Genomic DNA, 19,071 nt, shown 5'->3' with positions numbered 1-19,071 from the left:
CAGCACCGCTTCATCAATGTGGTAGTGCCGATTAAGTGCTTCTGGTGAAGAGGCACTATGTGGACCATCGAGGTAATTACTCCACCTCAATGACAGCATCTCCCCTGAACATAACACAGTGTAGACACTGCTTTAAGTCGATGTAAGTTACCTCACTTTGGGGAGGGGGGTTGCGTCCTGACCAAAGAGGGCAGTCTCCCGCATAATCCAGGTCAGCAAAAGAGGTTGCATATTAGTTATGCAGTTCTGCATTGACTGTAGATGATTACTGCCAAAAATCACCCAGGGGAAAGCTTATAGTGGCCTGATAGAATATCACGGTTGGAAGGGACCTCAGGAGGTCATCTAGTTCAGTGGGTCTCAAACTTTTTTACTGGTGACCCCTTTCACACAGCAAGCCACTGAGTGCCACCCCCCCCCCAATAAATTAAACACACTTTTTAATATATTTAATACCATTATAAATGCTGGAGGTTGACAGCTTGTGACCCCCCCAATCTAATACCCTTGCAACCCTGATCCCCATTTTGAGAACCCCTGATCTAATCCAACCCCCTACTCAAAGCAAGACCAAGCCCAGGCAGATTTTTGTCCTAAATGGCCCCCTCAAGGATTGAGCTAACAATGCTGGGTTTAGCAGGCCAATGCCCAAACCACTGAGCTGTCCCTCCCCTTCCAGGAGCTAATCTCCCTGTGGCTCCCCCAGCGCCAGGGTCGCCCTTCCCCACTCAGAGCAGACCCGTGGCCAAGGCTATGGGGTGCTGGGTCCCGGCTGCACTGCCCCCTCCCTTAACCCTCCCGCGTGGGGCTGGGTGGAGGCCTCCTCTCCGGCTGGCGTCTTTAAGCGGGCGGAGCAGAGGGCTGGGGCGGGAGGCTGATGACAGCGGCAAGCCCCGCCCAGCGGCTGCTCCGGGAGGAGGCGGGGAGCGCCGCCGCCAGCCCTGCAGCCCGGACGCGCTCGGCCGCCGCAGCCCGGCGTGCACCATGGTGAAGATCGTGACGGTCCGGACCCAGGCCTACGCCGACCAGAAGCCCGGCACCAGCGGGCTGCGCAAGCGGGTCCGGGTCTTCCAGGACAACGCGCACTACGCCGAGAACTTCATCCAGAGCATCCTGGCCACAGTGCCCGCGGCCGAGCGGCAGGAGGCCGCGCTGGTGGTGGGCGGCGACGGCCGGTTCTACATGACCGAGGCCATCCAGCTGATCATCCGGATCGCCGCCGCCAACGGGGTAGGGGGCCCGGCCCGCGCCCGACGTGCCCGCTGCGCCAAGGCACGCCCGGGGCAGCGCCCCGTGCAACTCCCCTGCGGGGCAGCTTGTGCACTCCCCGTGCAACTCCCCTGCAGCTTGTGCAACTCCCCTGCGGGGCAGCTTGTGCACTCCCCGTGCAACTCCCCTGCAGCTTGTGCAACTCCCCTGCGGGGCAGCTTGTGCACTCCCCGTGCAACTCCCCTGCGGGGCAGCTTGTGCAACTCCCCTGCGGTGCCCGCGGCTCCCTGCCTCGCAGCGCCCCCCTTCCTGCTGCCCTCCCTCGGACTGTGGATCGTGGGGGGCAACGTGCCCCTGACTTGTGCCCCCCCAGCGGGCGAGGGCTGCCCCGCCGCGGTCCCCGCGCCTTGCATGCCCAACAGCAGCGGGCGGTGCCACTTCTAGCCAGAGCCTAGTCACGGTGACAGCGGGGGCTTGATTCCCCTTTTCCCCATCGCGCGTCCCCCTCCTTCCCCCCCTCCCCGCCCGGCCTAGCGAGACTGAAAACAGCAATCTGCAGTCGATTGGCGGGTTGGGGGGCTGCAGGGGGCAACCAGTGGCTGGGAGATGAAGGCCTTAGTTATCTTGAGGGTTGGAATCGCTGTGCCCTTCAGGCACCGCCTGGCAGAGGACAGGCTCTGATGGCGCATTGAGGTGCTGCCTACGTGTGGATAGGTGAGTTACTGAGGTTTGGGGTTTTTTCCACTGAGATCCCTGTGGGGGAGGGGTGGCACTGCTCTTGCATTCACCTTGGGGGGGGAAAGCGTTAGGTCTGATGCTCTTTGACATTTAAGTTAACCTTTCAGGCATTAGAGATACAGTTTCCCTAGCTTGCTTCAGCAGTGCATGCAGCCCTTACTTAGACTGGCCAAAGGTTATTCTTATTGACTTTACAGGGCTTTTGTAACATTGCAAGGCAACACTGCCTAGCTCCTGGGAATCCATCTGATCTGCATGGCAGAAACTTCTCTGGTTAGACACAATGAATTGTTTACCCAGTTGCAAGCTCACACTATGGCCTGTATGTGCAAAGGCTGCAGTGTTCCCACCCCCATCTGCGTTTAAGGAAACAGCTCTGGTCTTGTTATGCTTCTGGTTCCTCACCCGCACTAGTTTATACATTAGCCTTGCACTAGAAACCAGAGCCTCAGGGCCTGTTGGCTTGGTATGATTGTGGCAGAAGGCAGGAATTGTCGGTCCCTAGCAGTGAAACTGGCTCCTAACTGCTCATGAAACTAAAGTAGTAATTATTATGAGGCTGTGAAGAAAGTTCTGTCCAGGCCTGCATTTTACACAAGGGCTAATGACAGAAGCAGGAAACTGATCACGTTTTTCTGCACCAATACAATGGAAGTAAATTGACTAATTATACAGCAGGCACTGTTACTAGAACCTTGAAACTGGGAGTATGGATTTTAATTAATGTTATCTAAGATAACTGGAAATTGTAGTCTGTTGATGTGGATATGCACAAAGATTCAGAATTTTAGTTTCATTGCTGAACTATAGAAGCAATCAGATGTCTGTAACTAAAGATGGATGTATAACTTTGTCAGCAGTGTTCCCTCGAATTTTTTCCCACCCATGTGCGGAATGAATTTTGTTATGTGCACCAATATGGAGGTGATATGTGACACATGACCTTCATATTGGTGCAGATAGCAAAATTTGGGGGAGGGGGTGGGAGGGTGAGGGGTTCAGATGTGGAAGGTGGTTCAGGGCTGGGGCAGAGGGTTGGGGTGCAGGGGTGTGAGGGCTCTGACTGGGGGTGTGGGATCTGGGGTGGGCTGGGGATGAGGGGCTCAGGGCTGGAGCAGAAGTTTGGGGTGGCGTGGTGAAAGGGGCTCCAGCTGGGGGTGCAAGCTCTGGGGAGGGGCTGGGGATGTGGGGTTTGGGATTCAGGAGGGTGCTCTGGTGGGGAGAGAGAACTCTCCCCAGCAGCACCTGGGCTGTGGGGGAGAGGTGCCTCTCCCCACTGTGGCAACTCCAGCTCAGGATCAGCGCCCCGGCCCTGGCAGGTCCGACGGGCTGGGTTTGGGCCGGGGGAGAGGTGCCACGGCAGGTCCAGGCTGGCTCCGGCCTGGGATGGAGTTGGGCATTTGAATTCAGAATGCGCGGCTGCTTGATCAATGATCAATGTTAATCGTGTCCCTTGGCTTCTTTTTTTCGCCTGCCAGGCAGGGATGTGATGCTGCTAGGGTAACTCAGTAGATGCTAAATCTGTGGAGATGAGCCTTGCCTCAGCCCGCTAGTCACGTGAAATCTGACAAATGGATCGTGTCATGCTGTTCTAGGCCTCCTGGCGGTTCAGATGCCTCTCATCAGCATGAGACGCTCTCCTTTGTAGAGTTGTGTCTAGGCTGAGCTGAAGATACTGGCTAGTTGCAGACATTCACTGCAGCAGCGTAGGAGCCTGGGTAATAAAATCCACTGAAGCCAGTAACATCTCACAGGATAAAAACGTAATTTACAATTTACAAGAAAAGTCATATAGATCTTCGTCTTTTATATTCTTCTCATAGCAGCTGCTCACTTTGTAACCTTCAGTCAGTGCCCTAGTTTGTCGTTCCTTAACCAGAATGGCCCCTCCTTGTGTATAGTGATGAAAGGAGTGGATGAAGCAGCTTATTTTAATTTAAAAAAGAAAACAGCTGCGGTGGAGCCAAATTTTTTTTAGAAAAGGGGTAGAGTGGGAATGTGAATGTTAATGTGTAGCATGCGTACCTAGCTGCACTGGCAGCAGGGAGCTCTTCAGAGCCTCATGAATAAACAAATAATGGAATTAGTTTCAGCAGGATAAAGGACTGGTTTGTTCAAGTTTCTGGAAGCATACCCAGGCGTCTAATGGGATATGGCGCTTTTCCAGGAAGCTGATCACCACACCATTGGTGATGCTTCCACCCACGCCAGGGCCCCCAAGAGGTATGGGGAGAGGGATGGAAGCTAGGCTAGCCTGCGTCCTAAACAGCCCTTTCGTTAGGTGTGGTTAGCGCTCTTGCACGGCCCAGTAACTGCTGCATCTTTGAGTGTACTGTAGTGATGGCGTTTTATCTAGGGAAAGGGACCCTCCTTAGAAAAAGAATTTCTGTAGTTTGTGGTTACAGGCTTTTCCTTGTAATGTGCTTTCTGGGTGACTGGGGAGAACAAGCCGGTGTGGTGTTCTCGCACCTTGGTCCTGCAAACACTTATATGCATGTGTAACCCTGTGCACACGAGTAGTTCCTTTTAGTTCACTATGTGTGTAAAGTTATGCCTGTGTAAGTGTTCGCAGGAGCAGGTTCCAGGATTAAAGCAATCATCAGCCTATGCTTCCCATCCCCAGAAGGCACATTAGAAGGGTAAAACTGTAACCCCGTCTACAGAAATATTTCTTTTAAGGAGGGTCCCTTTTCCGAGGTAAGCTGTCACTACAGTACACACAGCTGAAGCAGTTATTTGGAACCTTTAGTCAGACACAGTTGCATGTTATGAGGGGCCTGTTTGCCAAGGGGTGTTTGCATTGCTCAGTAATTGATCTGATTAGGTTAAAATTCTTTGTTAGGGCAGAATAGGGCTCTGAGAAAGACAGACATTCTGGAAAGAAACAGGGAAACACGAAGCAAAGGAGGAAGACAATAACTGATACAGATTGTGTGGGCTAGGAGGCTAAAGGCTGATATGTGAAGGAAAAAGGTTTACTTCATACAGAGCAAGGAAAGGTTTAACCAACTTAAAAACCAAACAGCTACTTTATACAGAGCAAGGAAAGGATTAACCAACTTAAAAACCAAACAGCTACTGCCAAAGACATCATCGGGATATCAGCAGGCTGATCATAGCTGAAGATTTCAAGCAAGAATATTATGGTGTTGCAACTCCTCGAAACTTCTATTGAGGCAAGCTCTGTATACTTTCCTTTGTGAAGGAACTGAAAAAGGAAGCCACCAAGGAGAAATTTTTGTCATACTGAAAAGGAGAACCAAATTTCACACTGGCAGACCAGGTCTTCACTACAAACTTAGGTTGACAGAAGCTGCCTTACCTCCACCTAATAATGTACTGTATGCGTCTACACTACCAGGCCCCTTCCGCCGACCTAACTCACCTGTAATGTTGACTTAATTACTTCACCTCCACGAGAGGCGTAGCACCTGATTCAATGTTGATTGGTCAACAGAGAGGCAGTGTAGATGCAGCCTTGTGTATGTCGATTGAATTGAAGTGTCCCACAATGCTCTGCTGTGACCACTCTGGAGATCGTTTTGAACTCTGCTGCATAGCAGCCAGGTACACAGGAAACAGCCCCTCCCGTTAAACCCCCAGGAACTTTTGAGTTCCATTTCCTGTTTGATCAGTGTGGAGAGCTTGCCAGCCCAGCTGATCATGGCAACTCTATGCTCCAAACGCACCTGGAGTACACTGGAGGTAGTGAATCTTATTCGCCTGTGGGGAGAAGAGTCTGGACAGGCACAGCTCCAATCCAGCCAAAGAAACATAGCGATGTATGAAAAGATCGCATGGGACGTAGGGGAGAAGGTCTACAGCAAGGACATGCAGCAGTGCTCCGTGAAAATCAAAGAACTTCGGCAGGCATACCAGAAGACAAGGGAGGTGAACAGTCGTTCTGGTTCTGCACCACAGACATGCAGCTTCTACAGTGAGCTGCATGTGATTCTCGGCAGTGACTCCCAATGCAGCATGGATACCTCCTAAGAGTCTGAGTCCTGGGCCACCTCAGGCAACGACGAGGAAGACATTCTGGATGAGGAAGAGCAGGAGGAGGAGAATGGGAGACAGACGAGAGGTGGATACATTCTCCCCGAGAGTCAGGAGCTATTTTTAACCCCAGAGCCCAGCTGGTTGCAGGACAGCTTGGTGGCCAAGCGTGATGCCAGGGAAGGCACCTCTGGTGAGTATACATTTCCAGTCAAACTGTAGGGGTTACATGCCCTTATAGTTTGTTTAATCTGAAGAAAAAGTGAGGTGCAGTGGGTATCTGCTTCCCGTGGTTGCCTTCAGCAATGCAGAGGGTGCCCCCCAGAAAAGACTGTTTATGTGCATAGTGATAGCCTGGGAATCCTCAATGGAGATCTCCAGGAAACTTTCATGGTGGTACTCTACAATCTTTTGCAGCAGGCTTCTGGGGAGGGCTGCTTTATTTCTTCCACCACAGACCACTTTTGCAGACCACTCCAGTATTAACTCTGCTGGCATCATTATGATACACAGTATAGCAACATAAGGACCAGGTCTGTACCCAGATGCTTGCAGCCTTGCTGCCTCTGTTACCCTCAGAAGACTATCACACAGGGTCACCTAAGGGAGATAGTGGAAGTTTTCATTACAAGTGCTTTTATCGCAAACAATAGAGCCTGTGATCCACCACCCATGGTGACTTCCGGATCCCTTAACCATGCTTTCCCTAGCATGCCGGTGATTTGGTTGTCAGGGATTGGCGTTGACCTCAGATTCTGCAAGTCCAAGGTGACTATTACCAGAAGTGTTAAGGGAAGGTGTGTGTGTGTGGGGGGGGGGGCTTCCTGTGTTCTCTCATGGCCGCAAATGACCCGACCCTTCCCACCCCTGGAGCCATCCCGGACAAAGACTGCAGTTTGGGAGGCTTAATGCTGGTCCCTGGTCTTAAAGCAATGTCCATGTTGCTAGCAATGTCCATGCTGCCCACCTGTGCTCCTGACATGGGTTTCCCACAAGTTGTAACACCAGGTCTCTCACTCATGCCACTAGCCCGTACTCACCATGGCTAAACAGCAAACCGGTTTGTTGAATAGCTAGGGAGTCTCATTATGTTCTGGGTTGCAAGGGGAGTGTTTTTCAAATAGCAACATTGCACTAGACTCAGGGTACGCACTGACAATGGTTGCCTTGTGCTTTGCATACCTGACAGTGGGAAGCTTGGCCTTCAGCACATCCTTCACACCGGGAGAGAGGCTTTTGCAGATTAGAAGGTGGAAAAAGAGAACACACGATGACATGGTCAGCGAGATAATGAACGCCTCTGCGACAGCTGAGACGAGCTAAGAGCCTGGAGGATTTCATTGTCTGAAAAACTGGACATAGAGAGCATCTCAATAGCATGAGCGTGCCATGTAGGATGCATTGCTGTGGATTATGAAGGACCAATCGGACATGCTGAGGCATCTGATTGAGCTTCAAGAAAAGCAGCTTGAGGGTAGACTCCTTCTGCATTCCCTTCAGAACTGCCTGCAAGCATCGCCCTGTTCAAAATCCCCCCTCCAAAAACATTCCAGGAGGCAGCGGGTGGATGGGAGGTGCAGTATCCCTTCCACTCAACACCGGGAGAGGGAACTGAGAACAAAAGGCAGCCATTTGAAGACCTTTGATGGGCAAGACTGCCCTGCTTTTACAGACAAACTGACTTTGTTTCTTCCCTCCCAATTTTATCTCACCATTTTCCCAAGGTTAAATTATTTTCCTACTCTTTCAGTTTCTTTGTGCAATAAAAGTCAACATTTCGAGAATGAAATGCTCTATTTATTCCAGTCATGGGGACTGGGAGGAAGCGGGGTACAGGGAAGCTGATGCAACAGAAGGGATGGTGTGGGAAGGCACAACACAGATAAGCGGCACACATTACTGTGGCTCATTACTGAAACGGGTTTTCAAAGCCTTCTGGAGACACAGCTCCTTGCTGGGCTCTTCTTATTGCCCTGGTATCTGGCTGCTCAAAATTAGCTGTCAACCTATCTGCCTCCACCCCTGTGGAAACTTCTCTCCCTTTGCCTCACAGATATTGTGGAGCACACAGCAGGCAGCGATAACAATCGGGATATTGCTTTCACTGAGGTCTAACTTAGTAAGCAAACTGCGCCAATGACCAATTAAACACCCAAAGGCACATTCCACCATCATTCTGCACTTGCGCAGCCTATTGTTGAACTGCTCCTTACTGCTGTCCAGGTGGCCGGGTATGGCTTCATGAGGCTGGGTCTCGCAGGATCTCTATTGGCATTTCAACATAGTTAGTGGTTATTTTGCCATCTGGAAAGAAAGTCCCTGATTGCAGCTTTCGGAATAGACCTGCGTTCCTAAAGATGCTTGCATCATGTGCCTTTCCTGATCATCCCATGTTGATGTTGGTGAAACACCTCCTGTGATCCACCAGCACCTGCAATACCGTTGAAAAGTATCCCTTATGGTTTATGTACTCTTTGGCTAGGTGGATAGGAATATGCGTACCATCTATTGCCCCACTGCAGCTAGGGAACCCAATCATGGCAAAATCATCCACTATGTCCTGCACGTTGCCCTGAGTCACAACCCTTCTTAGCAGAAGTCGATTAAGGGCCCTGCACACTTGGGTCACAACAGTTCCCATGGTGGATTTACCAACTTGGAATTGATTTCCCCACTGACTGGTAGCAGTCTGGCATTGTTTGCCACTCGCTTCTCCATTGTCAGAGCAGCTCTCATTTTAGTGTGGCTGTGCTTCAGGGCCGGGGAAAGCTCTGCACGATGTTCCTGGAAAGTGGCCTTCCACATTCGAAAGTTTTGCAGTCACTGCTCGTTATCCCATAGCTACATAATGATGCAATCCCACCAGTCAGTGCTTATTTCCCAGGACCAGAAATAGCGCTCCACCATGTTCAGCTGCTGCGCAACTGCCAGGAGCAACCAGGAATTGTTTCGTATTATGGCTTGCAGCAGGGCTGCTGGAAGGATATTGCAGTGTTCTGTGTGGCAGCTCCTGTCTCGGCTCTGGAAATACTGCAGGATAAGGCACCAGGTGTTTTGTAATGATCACAACAAGAGTGCACGGCTCTGCAGAGTCCATGCTTCTTGGATTATGGCTAAGGCACGGGCAATAAATAAAAATTCACGTCCTGTTACCTGTCCATGACTTTTACCAAAAATACCCCTGACTAAATCTCTACTTCTGGGCCCCACTGCTTTGGAGGGCTGCTGCTCTGGGGGGGGCCCTGCTCTAATGCCGGGGGTTGACTGCCCCCGGCTGCTGCTCCCCGGGGACTGCTCTCCAGACAGCCTCCAGGTGCCCCTGAGGCCACTGCTGCTCGGGCGGTCCTTACGGCACCCCAGGACCTCTGCTCAGGTACTTCCCGGAGCCAGCTGCACTGGCCACTGCTCGGGCAGTCCCCGAAGCCAACTGCCTCTGCCTGGGGCCGCCCGAGCAGTGGCCGGTGCGGCTGGTCCCACGGACTGCCCAAGCAGCTGGCCCTGGGTCGCTCCAGCAGCGGCTGGTGGAGCTGGCTGTGGGGCGCCCTGGAGTCAGCCACAGCAGCTGCTGTGGAAGTCAGAGAGAATCGCAGCCTTAGTTATGAATGCATAGCAGGGTTTATGGGCCTGCTGTATGTGTGCTAACAAACCAGAGAAAAGTGCTAGAAATTAGAGTGGGGAACACACTGAACATTTCATATTCACATGCTGTAGACACTCATAGTCATCTTGTGTGTAAATGTGGAGCTATATAGACTGTAATTCACTTGGAATTCTTGCAGTTAATTAATCCGGAAAATAATGTCATTCCATCTTGATCTAGAGAGAAAGGCAGGTTCATTCGTTCTTTCTGTGGACTTCCCCAAAACTGTTTTGATTCCAAAATGTTCCTTTCACTTTAGAACTGATTGTTGTAAGGCTACTTTATCCAGTAACTTCTGCTCAGGTCTCTCATCTCATAAGATTCTCTGCCAGAAGGTGAATGTCTTTCAAATCAAAAACAGTGCTTATAGTACAGGGTAAGATTCACTGTCACTGGTCATATAGAACTTAAGCAATATGGAAAGGTGACTTTGAGAATCTTAGTACTGAAGGCTAAAGGCAGAATTTGGTTCTCTTCGTTTTTCAGAATCACACAGGCTTAGTTTGATACAGTTTGCGGTACTGATTTGATACAGTTTGTGGTACTGAAAGCCAGTATGTAGAAATAGCAGGAAAATGACCTTTTGACTAAGACTCACAGTCTAAAGTTTACATTTTCTGAAAACACAATCTTGTTTTGTCTTTTTTATCATTAACCAAAGTCAGCTGTTAGCAGGAAAAAGTGCATAGCCCTGGCCACGTTCTTGCATGTCCAGTTCCTCTTGGTAGCAAACTAGAAAACTGCACCAGTAAATGCTCCACAGCTTTTCTATCTTTAAAAACCAGGCAGGAAATCCAGGATTTTGCGAGAGGTGCCCTTCCTCCCCCCACACCATTCATCCTCAGAACAAGGATGGCCTGGGCAGTGGCAGGGCAAGCTTTCCCACCCAATCTCCACTGTGCCAGGGTGGAGACATTGGGTGAAATCCTGAGCCCATTGAAGCCAGTGGCCCACCCACTTGATCTCTAGTTCAGCCTCAGATCTTTTTTCTTTCTTTTGGGTCTGTCAAAAGAGGTACTAATTTTAATGGTGATATTTTTTTTCATACAGACACTTGCTCATTAAGGGATAAGCTGTGAAACAGCCATCAGGTGAAAAATAAAGGTAAAGGGTCTTGTATTCCATGCCTATCCCCAACCAGTCACTGTTGATCGGCACTAACATCAAAGTAAAGTAAAAGGTTGATTCCTGTTATCTGGAAACCTCTAGAGTTTAAGTCTAATTTCAGTGTGAGAACTCTGCCGGGGCTGCCTGAGATGCCTCTGAAACTTTGTGACAGAAAGTCAAACTAAATGAAGCCATAGAAATGTATTAGTCTTTAGTAGCTGAATTCCACTGCTGCTTAATTATACATGCATTAGGGGGTGGTGTGTGTGTGTGTTGTATAAGTATAAATCTCTGGGTTCATAGTGACCTTCCCCCCTGCCAATGGGTGCATAGTTTCATGTAAATCTCCCCCATGCAATAAAAGGGGAACATGTTCTAAGGGTAAGTCCAGACTACCCGCCAGATCGGCGGGTAGCGATCGATCTATCGGGGATCGATATATCGCATCTCGTCTAGACGCGATATATCGATCCCCGAACACGTTCCTGTCGACTCCAGAACTCCACCAGGGCGAGCGGCAGAAGCGGAGTCAACGGGGGAGCCGCGGCCATCAATCCCGTGCCATGAGGACGGGAGGTAAGTCAAAATAAAGATAAGTCGACTTCAGCTACGCTATTGCCGTAGCTGAAGTTGCGTATCTTACATCGACACCCTCGCCCCCTCATCCCCAGTGTAGACCAGGCCTAAGAGTTTACTTTTTGTATGTGCTTGAATAATGAGGCATTTCAAGGAGTTGGACATCCTACAATAAGTTGAACTTATAGTGCCATCTGGGAGTGAGAAGGGAAACTGCTTGCCTAGGTGTTTTAATAAATACCAATGGGAATTTCCTATGTAAATCCTCCTGCAGTGATCAGAAAGCAGACCCGCTGTGTGAACTGAGTACAAGTAGAACCTTGTTAGTCAACCCTGGGAATTGTTTTTCCACTTCTGTACCACAAGAGGGAAACGTATACCTAAGGACTTAACCACAGTGCCTATGCATTTCAGGACACCAAAGTAAAGATGGGTTAGTTAATACTAATACAGAGCTTTAAAGATGTAAAATTATTTTATTTGGCTTCTTAGCCTATTTATTCTCTCCAGTTGCAGAGCTGAAACCTCAAGAAACCATCCCCATAGAACACTTTGCAAATGGTCACAACCATCAAATTGTATTAAAAATTATAACCCCCCCCCCGCCCTTTTTTTGCTTCAATAGTAGGTAGGCTGGACCGTAATTAAGTGTGGCTTCATAAATTGCTCAGTTAATGCTTGTTAAATGTTTAGAGATACTTGGATTAAAGACTCCACAGAAGCACAAAGTATTATTAAAAAGCATTGTTGGTTATTTTTAATCAACATGTTAACTTCCCAGAATTCAGAAGGATGGTACTGCATGCATTTTAAGAAACTTGGCATCTCGCCAGCCCGGATGACATTTTCTTGGGATTTCAAATAATTTGGCTGCCATACTCTTCTGCCAGAGTTAATCATGTTTCAATATTCACAGCTTTATACAAATGTAGTTTTTTGTAAAATAATAGCATTTTATAAATGCTTACCTGGGGTAAACTCTGTTCCTAGTTGGACTGTGGTCAGTCTGGAGTAACTCCACAGAAACCATTGCAGTTATTCTGGATTTTTCCCAAGTGGACTTTGGCACATTGTGCCCAGCAGGTAACTGCAATGTTTATTAAAGGAAAGCCATTCAATTAAGCACTATAGAATACTGGCAATGGAGAAGTTATTGGCTGTCAATGACAGTAATATAAGGAAACTGTAGGTAACTGAGATCTTCTGATTGCCATTTTAAGAGTGACCTTTAAGTTGCTGGTCTCCACAAAATAACTTTAGCTGTGTACAGCCATGCTTCCTGAACACTTACCTTCTCAGTATTCACTTCCCAATGAGGGCTCTCTGACAGTGGTAGTCACAACTGGCAGACCTGGCAGAACTTTATGAATCTGCTTGTCTGTCTAAAACGATTCCAGCTCTGCATTGGTTTAGAAAGCAGAGCCCAGCAACAAATCAATGCTTTTGACTGAAGGGCTGACCTACTAAACAGCCTCTCTTGCTATCCCCATCCTAACAGATAATTGGACAGAATTAACACTGCTGTGGTCTAGTCTGTGATAATACAAGAACTGCACAGAACTACTGCTGTCACAATCAGAAGACTGTACTGCAGGCAAATCTCTTTTTTTCTTTCCGTTTTCATGAGGGATTGCAGTGTGGAATTAATACATATTCTTTCTGACAGTGATCTTGCAGAACAAGTGCAAGAAAACTTCTTCAGTTACCGAAACCACATTCAGCACAAGGTTCAAGGAGCTATTTTTGGGCACTTGACTGCTTCACGGAACTTCTAACTAGTTGACGTGCCATTGCTGGTGTCAAGATTGAGTTTTCTTTTATTTTCACCCTAATTTATTTTAAATGTATTTATATGAAAAAGAAACATGGAAGACCGTCCTCTGCTTATATTGACTTTGCCAACAGCAGCTTACTATGACCAGAAACCGGGAACCAGTGGATTACGGAAGAAAATCTATTATTTTGAGACCAAGACAAACTACCTGCAGAATTTTGTCCAGAGTATATTTTTTTCCATAGATCTAAGAGATCGACAAGGATCTACTATGGTAGTTGGAGGAGATGGGAGATACTTTAATAAATTGGCAATAGAATTGATATTTCAAATGGCAGCTGCCAATGGGGTTGGTATATGATAAATATGACTAAATTCCTAGTACTGTAGCTGATCTAAGCAGAAGTATAAAGTCATAGTAATTAAGAGGTGTTCTAAGTTTTAATTAACTAATTTCCCATTGCCTTTTAAATGACTGCTATTGGTTAACTGAGAATTATGGATCATCATGAAGTGTTTTAATGGAAAATTACCTTTAGTGATATTGAAATTACACAATTAAATTTTTTAAAAGCAATGTTGCCATTTAGCTTTGAAGAGAAGTGAAAATACATGTGCAATAGGGTAGAAACGTAGACATACCAGTGTGAAAATAAATATTGTTAGTTTCTCATTAATGCTCATTTTGTTGATTTGCAGCAAATTATTGGCATTTGTGCGTTTTGTAACTATCTTCATCCGCTCACAATGCCATTCTTAGTAAGTAACTGATTGGTAGAGAGATGGGCTCTTTGTGCTCAGTGACAACTCTGCTTTGCTCTGCAAAAACAGTTTCATTATGGTCTGAGCTGCTCAACAAATGAAAAGGCAAAACACAATGTTTGCAGTTTCTCAATAGATATAAATAGCTATGTCATGAATGTCACCAGAGCATTTGAAAATAAGGATATCATGTGTTTTAGCAATACAGCTGGGCCCCTTTATAGTGAACTCCAGTTGTGGTGACATTCCACATGTTGGCGTTAGAACAAAAGTCCTAACATCTTTTAGTGCAGTGCAGCTCGGTTCAGTTTTTAATGGATTTCTGAATATGAGGTTTTTCTGTGAAAAAGGCAAAGATTCCACTGAAGATTTTATTTTATTTTTAAGGCAGAGAGAAAATAATACTAGCTGCCTCTGCTGTTAATATAGCTCATGGGGAATTTATGTGACCAAACTCCTGATCTGGAAGCATTATAGTTCATAGCAAACAGGTAGAGAGTGTTCCCCCCCCGCCCCCAATCTCTTGATCAACAAAATAATTTGGGGGGGGAGGGGTGTAAAAATTAGAAATAGCAGGTCCACCTCGTCTGCCATTGTAAATCGGTGTAGCTCCATTGAAGTTGATACATGGTCCAAACTGAAGATCTGTAGGATGCAAATTTACATCAGGTAATGATCAGGCCCACTGTTTGGATCATAAATATCATGTCAACTGCCTTTGATTTCCAGTTTCTTTGTAGTTCATTTACTATTTTAATAAGAAATGTGAAGTCTCAAAAAGCATAAAGCTGGTATCTCAGCTCATCTCCCATGAAGATGAAGCAATACCCATTTACAATAGCTGAGGATCTGGCGCTATATTTATTTCCAGTAAAATAGCCCACACGTGTCTTTCTTAAATTTGACTTTATTGTAGTTTTTATATTCTGTCCTTTCTGTCACTGATTAGCAATGCCCCTTGGTTTATTTATCTACTTCATGCTAACCCCAGTGTGTAGAATATAACGTATAATTCTGAGAATATTTTCAAGTGTAAAATTATTATAACGCATGCATATCTCATCTTAAACGTGTAAAAGGCAGTTCCATCGGTATGTGATGTAGGTGGATACTGTCACCTCTATGAATGTGTGATCAGAAGGATTTCCAAATAAGACCCCCCGTACTTGGTGTCTCAGTAGTCTAATTGATATTGCATACTTTAAATCTGATTTTTTTAATTGAAGGAAATGACTAAGCTAGTAGTCCACTAAACCTGGCATGTATAAATAAAGACATCTATATTTAGAGGTTGTAATTATGGCATGGTGTAAAGGATTTGTGAGTCTGCATTTAGTGTACTATATAGTTCACCCTCCTTCCTGTTGGATAGATGTACTGAAGATGGGGATGGTGGTGCAGACAGCCACCTGCTTGATTGAGAGAAAAAGTCCTTGCTATTTAAGAGCTGTAGAGAGCATCCACCTGTATTATCAGTGAAGAGGAGAATAAGAGCTGGATTCTAGCATTTATCTATTTTTTTTTATTATAAAAGGACTTGCATCCTATAGGTTTTTCTGTATAATGAGGGGTGTGTGTATGTGTGTGGGGGGGTGTTGCATAGTATTCCTTTAAAATGTTGTGACCCAACACTGGCCTCTCAACAAGTTTAACTGGTGTATTTGAAATTCAGATCTGAGCATTGTGGGAAGGGGATTTCTATGTTATGTACAATATATTTCCCTCGTACTGAGTTTCTTGTTAAGTTAAAGCTTTAGCTGCAACTTCTTCCACAAAGAAACAACCTTCACATTGGGGAGTGCACAGAAACTGCTTGGTTATTAAGTGGGGAATGGATGATATTTTGGCATTGGATCAAAATCAGAGGTGACTCTAGATGGTGTACCTTTTCTCCACCCTCTCCCTTCTGATGTGTACATTCCACAAATATAGAGTCTCTAGACTTACTTTGGCTCATATACGTTTATCAATATGTAGCTTATACTCTCCCTTACACATTGCTTCCAAATTTGGCCTGCTGGGTTTAAGAATCTAGGAGTATGTCTATACTGAAATAAAACACTCGGTGCTGACTCATGTCAGCTGACTTGGGCTCATGAGGCTCAGGCTGCAGGCTATAAAGTTGCAGTGTAGACATCGGGGCTCAGGCCAGTGCCTGGGCTTCCGAACCGTGCAAGGAGGTGGCGGGGTGTGTGTGTGTGTTCGTTCTAGAGTCCAGGCTCCAGCCTAAGCCTGGATGCCTGCACTACAGTTTTATAGCCCGCAGCCCAAGCCAGCTGATATGGGCCAGCTGCAGGTGTTCTATTGCAGAGTACACATACCCAAGGGCTTGCTAACAGCGGTGCGTATTGCTATTCACACTCCCGTAGTCCGACCTGTGGGGCAGAGTGCTGCACTGTAGTAACTCCCTCATGTGGATGTGGTGGGAGCAAACTAAGGTCTGGTTTTCACTGCAGGGATATCGATGCTGCTGCTGCTGCAATTGATGCAGCAGGGATCGATTTAGCGGGTCTAGTGAAGACCTGCTAAATTGATGGCTGAGTGCTCTCTGGTCGACCACGGTACTCCACCTCTCCGAGAAGAGTAAGGTAAGTCAACCGGAGAGCATCTCCTGTCAGTGCAGCGCAGTGAAGACACCGAGGTAAGTCGACTTAAGCCACGTCAACTCCAACTACGTTATTCACACAGCTGGAGTAGCGTAACTTAAGTCAATTTACCCCTGTAGTGAAGACAAGTCCTGAAAGTAGGATTGGAAGGATTAGGTTTTTATTGGTAAATGTCAGTAAACATTGATTTCACTGTACGCACACAAACAAATGAAAAAATGTTTCCATTGATAATAGTCGAAATTTCCAGAGGGGCAAATAAGAACAACATGGCTGAGAACTTATTAGAGTTTGATTGAAGGATATCGACTTTATATTTTGACATTGACAATTTGTGTTTTTAATAGTTATAAAAATATAACTTTTTGAATCTCAGCAACTATTGTCATTAAATAATTGCTTGACTCCCCCTCATAATTTCCCTCCACTATGAAAATTTGTCTATAAAAATAGAAAAAATGCTTGAAAATAATTCTGCCAAGTCTAAAATTTACACACAACTGTGTGAGAGTTCTATAAACATCTGCATCTGTAAAGTTGCCATTTCTAACTTTCATGCTCTAGCAGTCTTTAAAATTGTGAATTTTTTTGATAGTTTGTTTTAAATCTTTGTTTTAGATTGGCCGTTTAGTGATTGGACAGAATGGAATTCTCTCCACCCCAGCTGTCTCCTGTATTATTAGAAAAATCAAAGCCATTGGTGGCATCATTTTGACAGCCAGTCACAACCCTGGTGGCCCAAATGGAGACTTCGGCATTAAATTCAATATTTCCAATGGAGGTAAAGTTTTCCCTGGTGGCCAACATTTCTTACATCAGACAATATACCTTCAGTACTGTCAGCAGTATATTTCACTAAACAAAACAAGTGATCTACTTCCTTTGTAAAATAATACTGTTCCCAAGAGAAACATTCTCATCCCTTGTCTTCTGATGTACCTATGGAATGCATACTTACAGCACACACTAAAAACTTTCCTTCCTTTTTCACTTGTAGGTCCTGCTCCTGAAGGTATTACTGATAAAATTTTCCAAATTAGCAAGACTATTGAAGAGTATGCTATCTGCCCAGATCTGAAGGTGGACCTTGGTACCATTGGAAAGCAGCAATTTGACTTGGAGAACAAGTTTAAACCATTTACAGGCAAGTGACACATTTATCCTTGTATAAATGTATTTTCTACTTTCATGGGGCAATTACATAGTATGGTAGTGCCTTCATTTGGCAAGGTCATTTAATAGATTTTAAAGCCAAAAGGGATATGATTCGCTAGTCTGGCCTCCTGCATAACACAGACAACAGAATTTCACCCAGTGATTCCTGCATTGAGCACAACAACTTGTGGATGAACCAGAGCATGGGTTAAATTTCCAGAAGCATCTAAATGCGTTAGGGCCCTACATCCTGCTTTCAAAAGTGACATAGGCATTTAGGAGATTACATCCCATCCTGTAAAAATTAGGTTCCCAAGGGCCAGATTTTCAGAGGTATTTAGATGCCAAGTGACATTGTCAGACGCATCTAGGTGCCTAAATACTGTTGAAAATCTGACCTAAGTGCCTATCACTTTGAAAATGGGACTTCTGAAAATTTATCCCCATACCTTTTTTACATAGGCATCTGATCTTGATTTAAAGACTCCAAGTGACAGAGAATGCACCATATCCAATCGCTGCAATTTAAAATGTCTTATCATAAAATCATAGAATATTAGGGTTGGAAGAGACCTCAGGAGGTCATCTAGTCCAGTCTCCTACTCAAAGCAGGACCAACCCCAACTAAATCATCCCAGCCAGAGCTTTGTCAAGCCGGGCCTTAAAAATCTTCAAGGATGGAGATTCCACCACCTCCTTAGGTAACCCATTCCACTGCTTCACCACCCTCCTAGTGAAACAGTGTTTCCTAATATCCAGCCTAGACCTCCCCCATTGCAACTTGAGACCATTGCTCCTTGTTCTGTCATCTGCCACCACTGAGAACAGCCGAGCTCCATCCTCTTTGGAACTCCCCTTCAGGTAGTTGAAAGCTGCTATCAAATCCCCCTCACTCATCTCTTCTGCAGACTAGATAAGCCCAGTTCCTTCAGCCTCTCCTCATAAGTCATGTGCCCCAGCTCCCTAATCATTTTCGTTGCCCTCTACTGGACTCTCTCCAATTTGTCCACATCATTTCTGTAGTGGGGGCCCAAAACTGGACACAATACTTCAGATGTGGCCTCACCAGTGCCGAATAGAGGAGAATAATCATTTCCCTTGATCTGCTGGCAGTGCTCCTACTAATGCAGCCCAATATGCCATTGGCCTTCTCGGCAACAAGGGCACACTGTTGACTCATATCCTGCTTCTTATCCTCTGTAATTCCCCAAGTCCTTTTCTGCAGAACTGCTGCTTAGCCAGTCGGTCTCCAGCCTCTAGCAGTGCATGAGATTCTTCTGTCCTAAGTGCAGGACTCTGCCCTTGTCCTTGTTGAACCTCACCAGATTTCTTTTGGCCCAATCCTCCAATTTGTCTAGGTCACTCTGGACCCTATTTCTACCCTCCAGCATATCTACCTCTCCCCCTAGCTTAGTGTCATCCAGGAACTTGCTGAGGGTGAAATCCATTCCATCATCCCAGATCATTAATGAAGATGTTGAACAAAACCAGCCCGAGGACCAACCCCT

At 46.3% G+C, this 19,071-nt stretch overlaps 1 protein-coding gene across 1 annotated transcript in view; it reads left to right on the top strand.

The window, feature by feature from the left end:
- Nucleotides 1-881: 881 nt before the first annotated feature.
- Nucleotides 882-19,071, top strand: part of PGM1 (phosphoglucomutase 1) — a 32,802-nt gene continuing 14,612 nt past the window's right edge. The window contains exons 1-3 of the mRNA XM_039485706.1: nt 882-1,230; nt 17,027-17,189; nt 17,406-17,552. Coding sequence (XP_039341640.1) covers nt 985-1,230; nt 17,027-17,189; nt 17,406-17,552 — 556 coding nt within the window. The 5' untranslated portion in view covers nt 882-984. The remainder of the gene's footprint in view (nt 1,231-17,026; nt 17,190-17,405; nt 17,553-19,071) is intronic.

Source organism: Mauremys reevesii, linkage group 8 (assembly GCF_016161935.1).
Source record: "Mauremys reevesii isolate NIE-2019 linkage group 8, ASM1616193v1, whole genome shotgun sequence".
Classification (NCBI taxonomy): Eukaryota; Metazoa; Chordata; order Testudines; family Geoemydidae; genus Mauremys; species Mauremys reevesii.
This window is presented reverse-complemented; position numbering and strand designations above follow the sequence as displayed.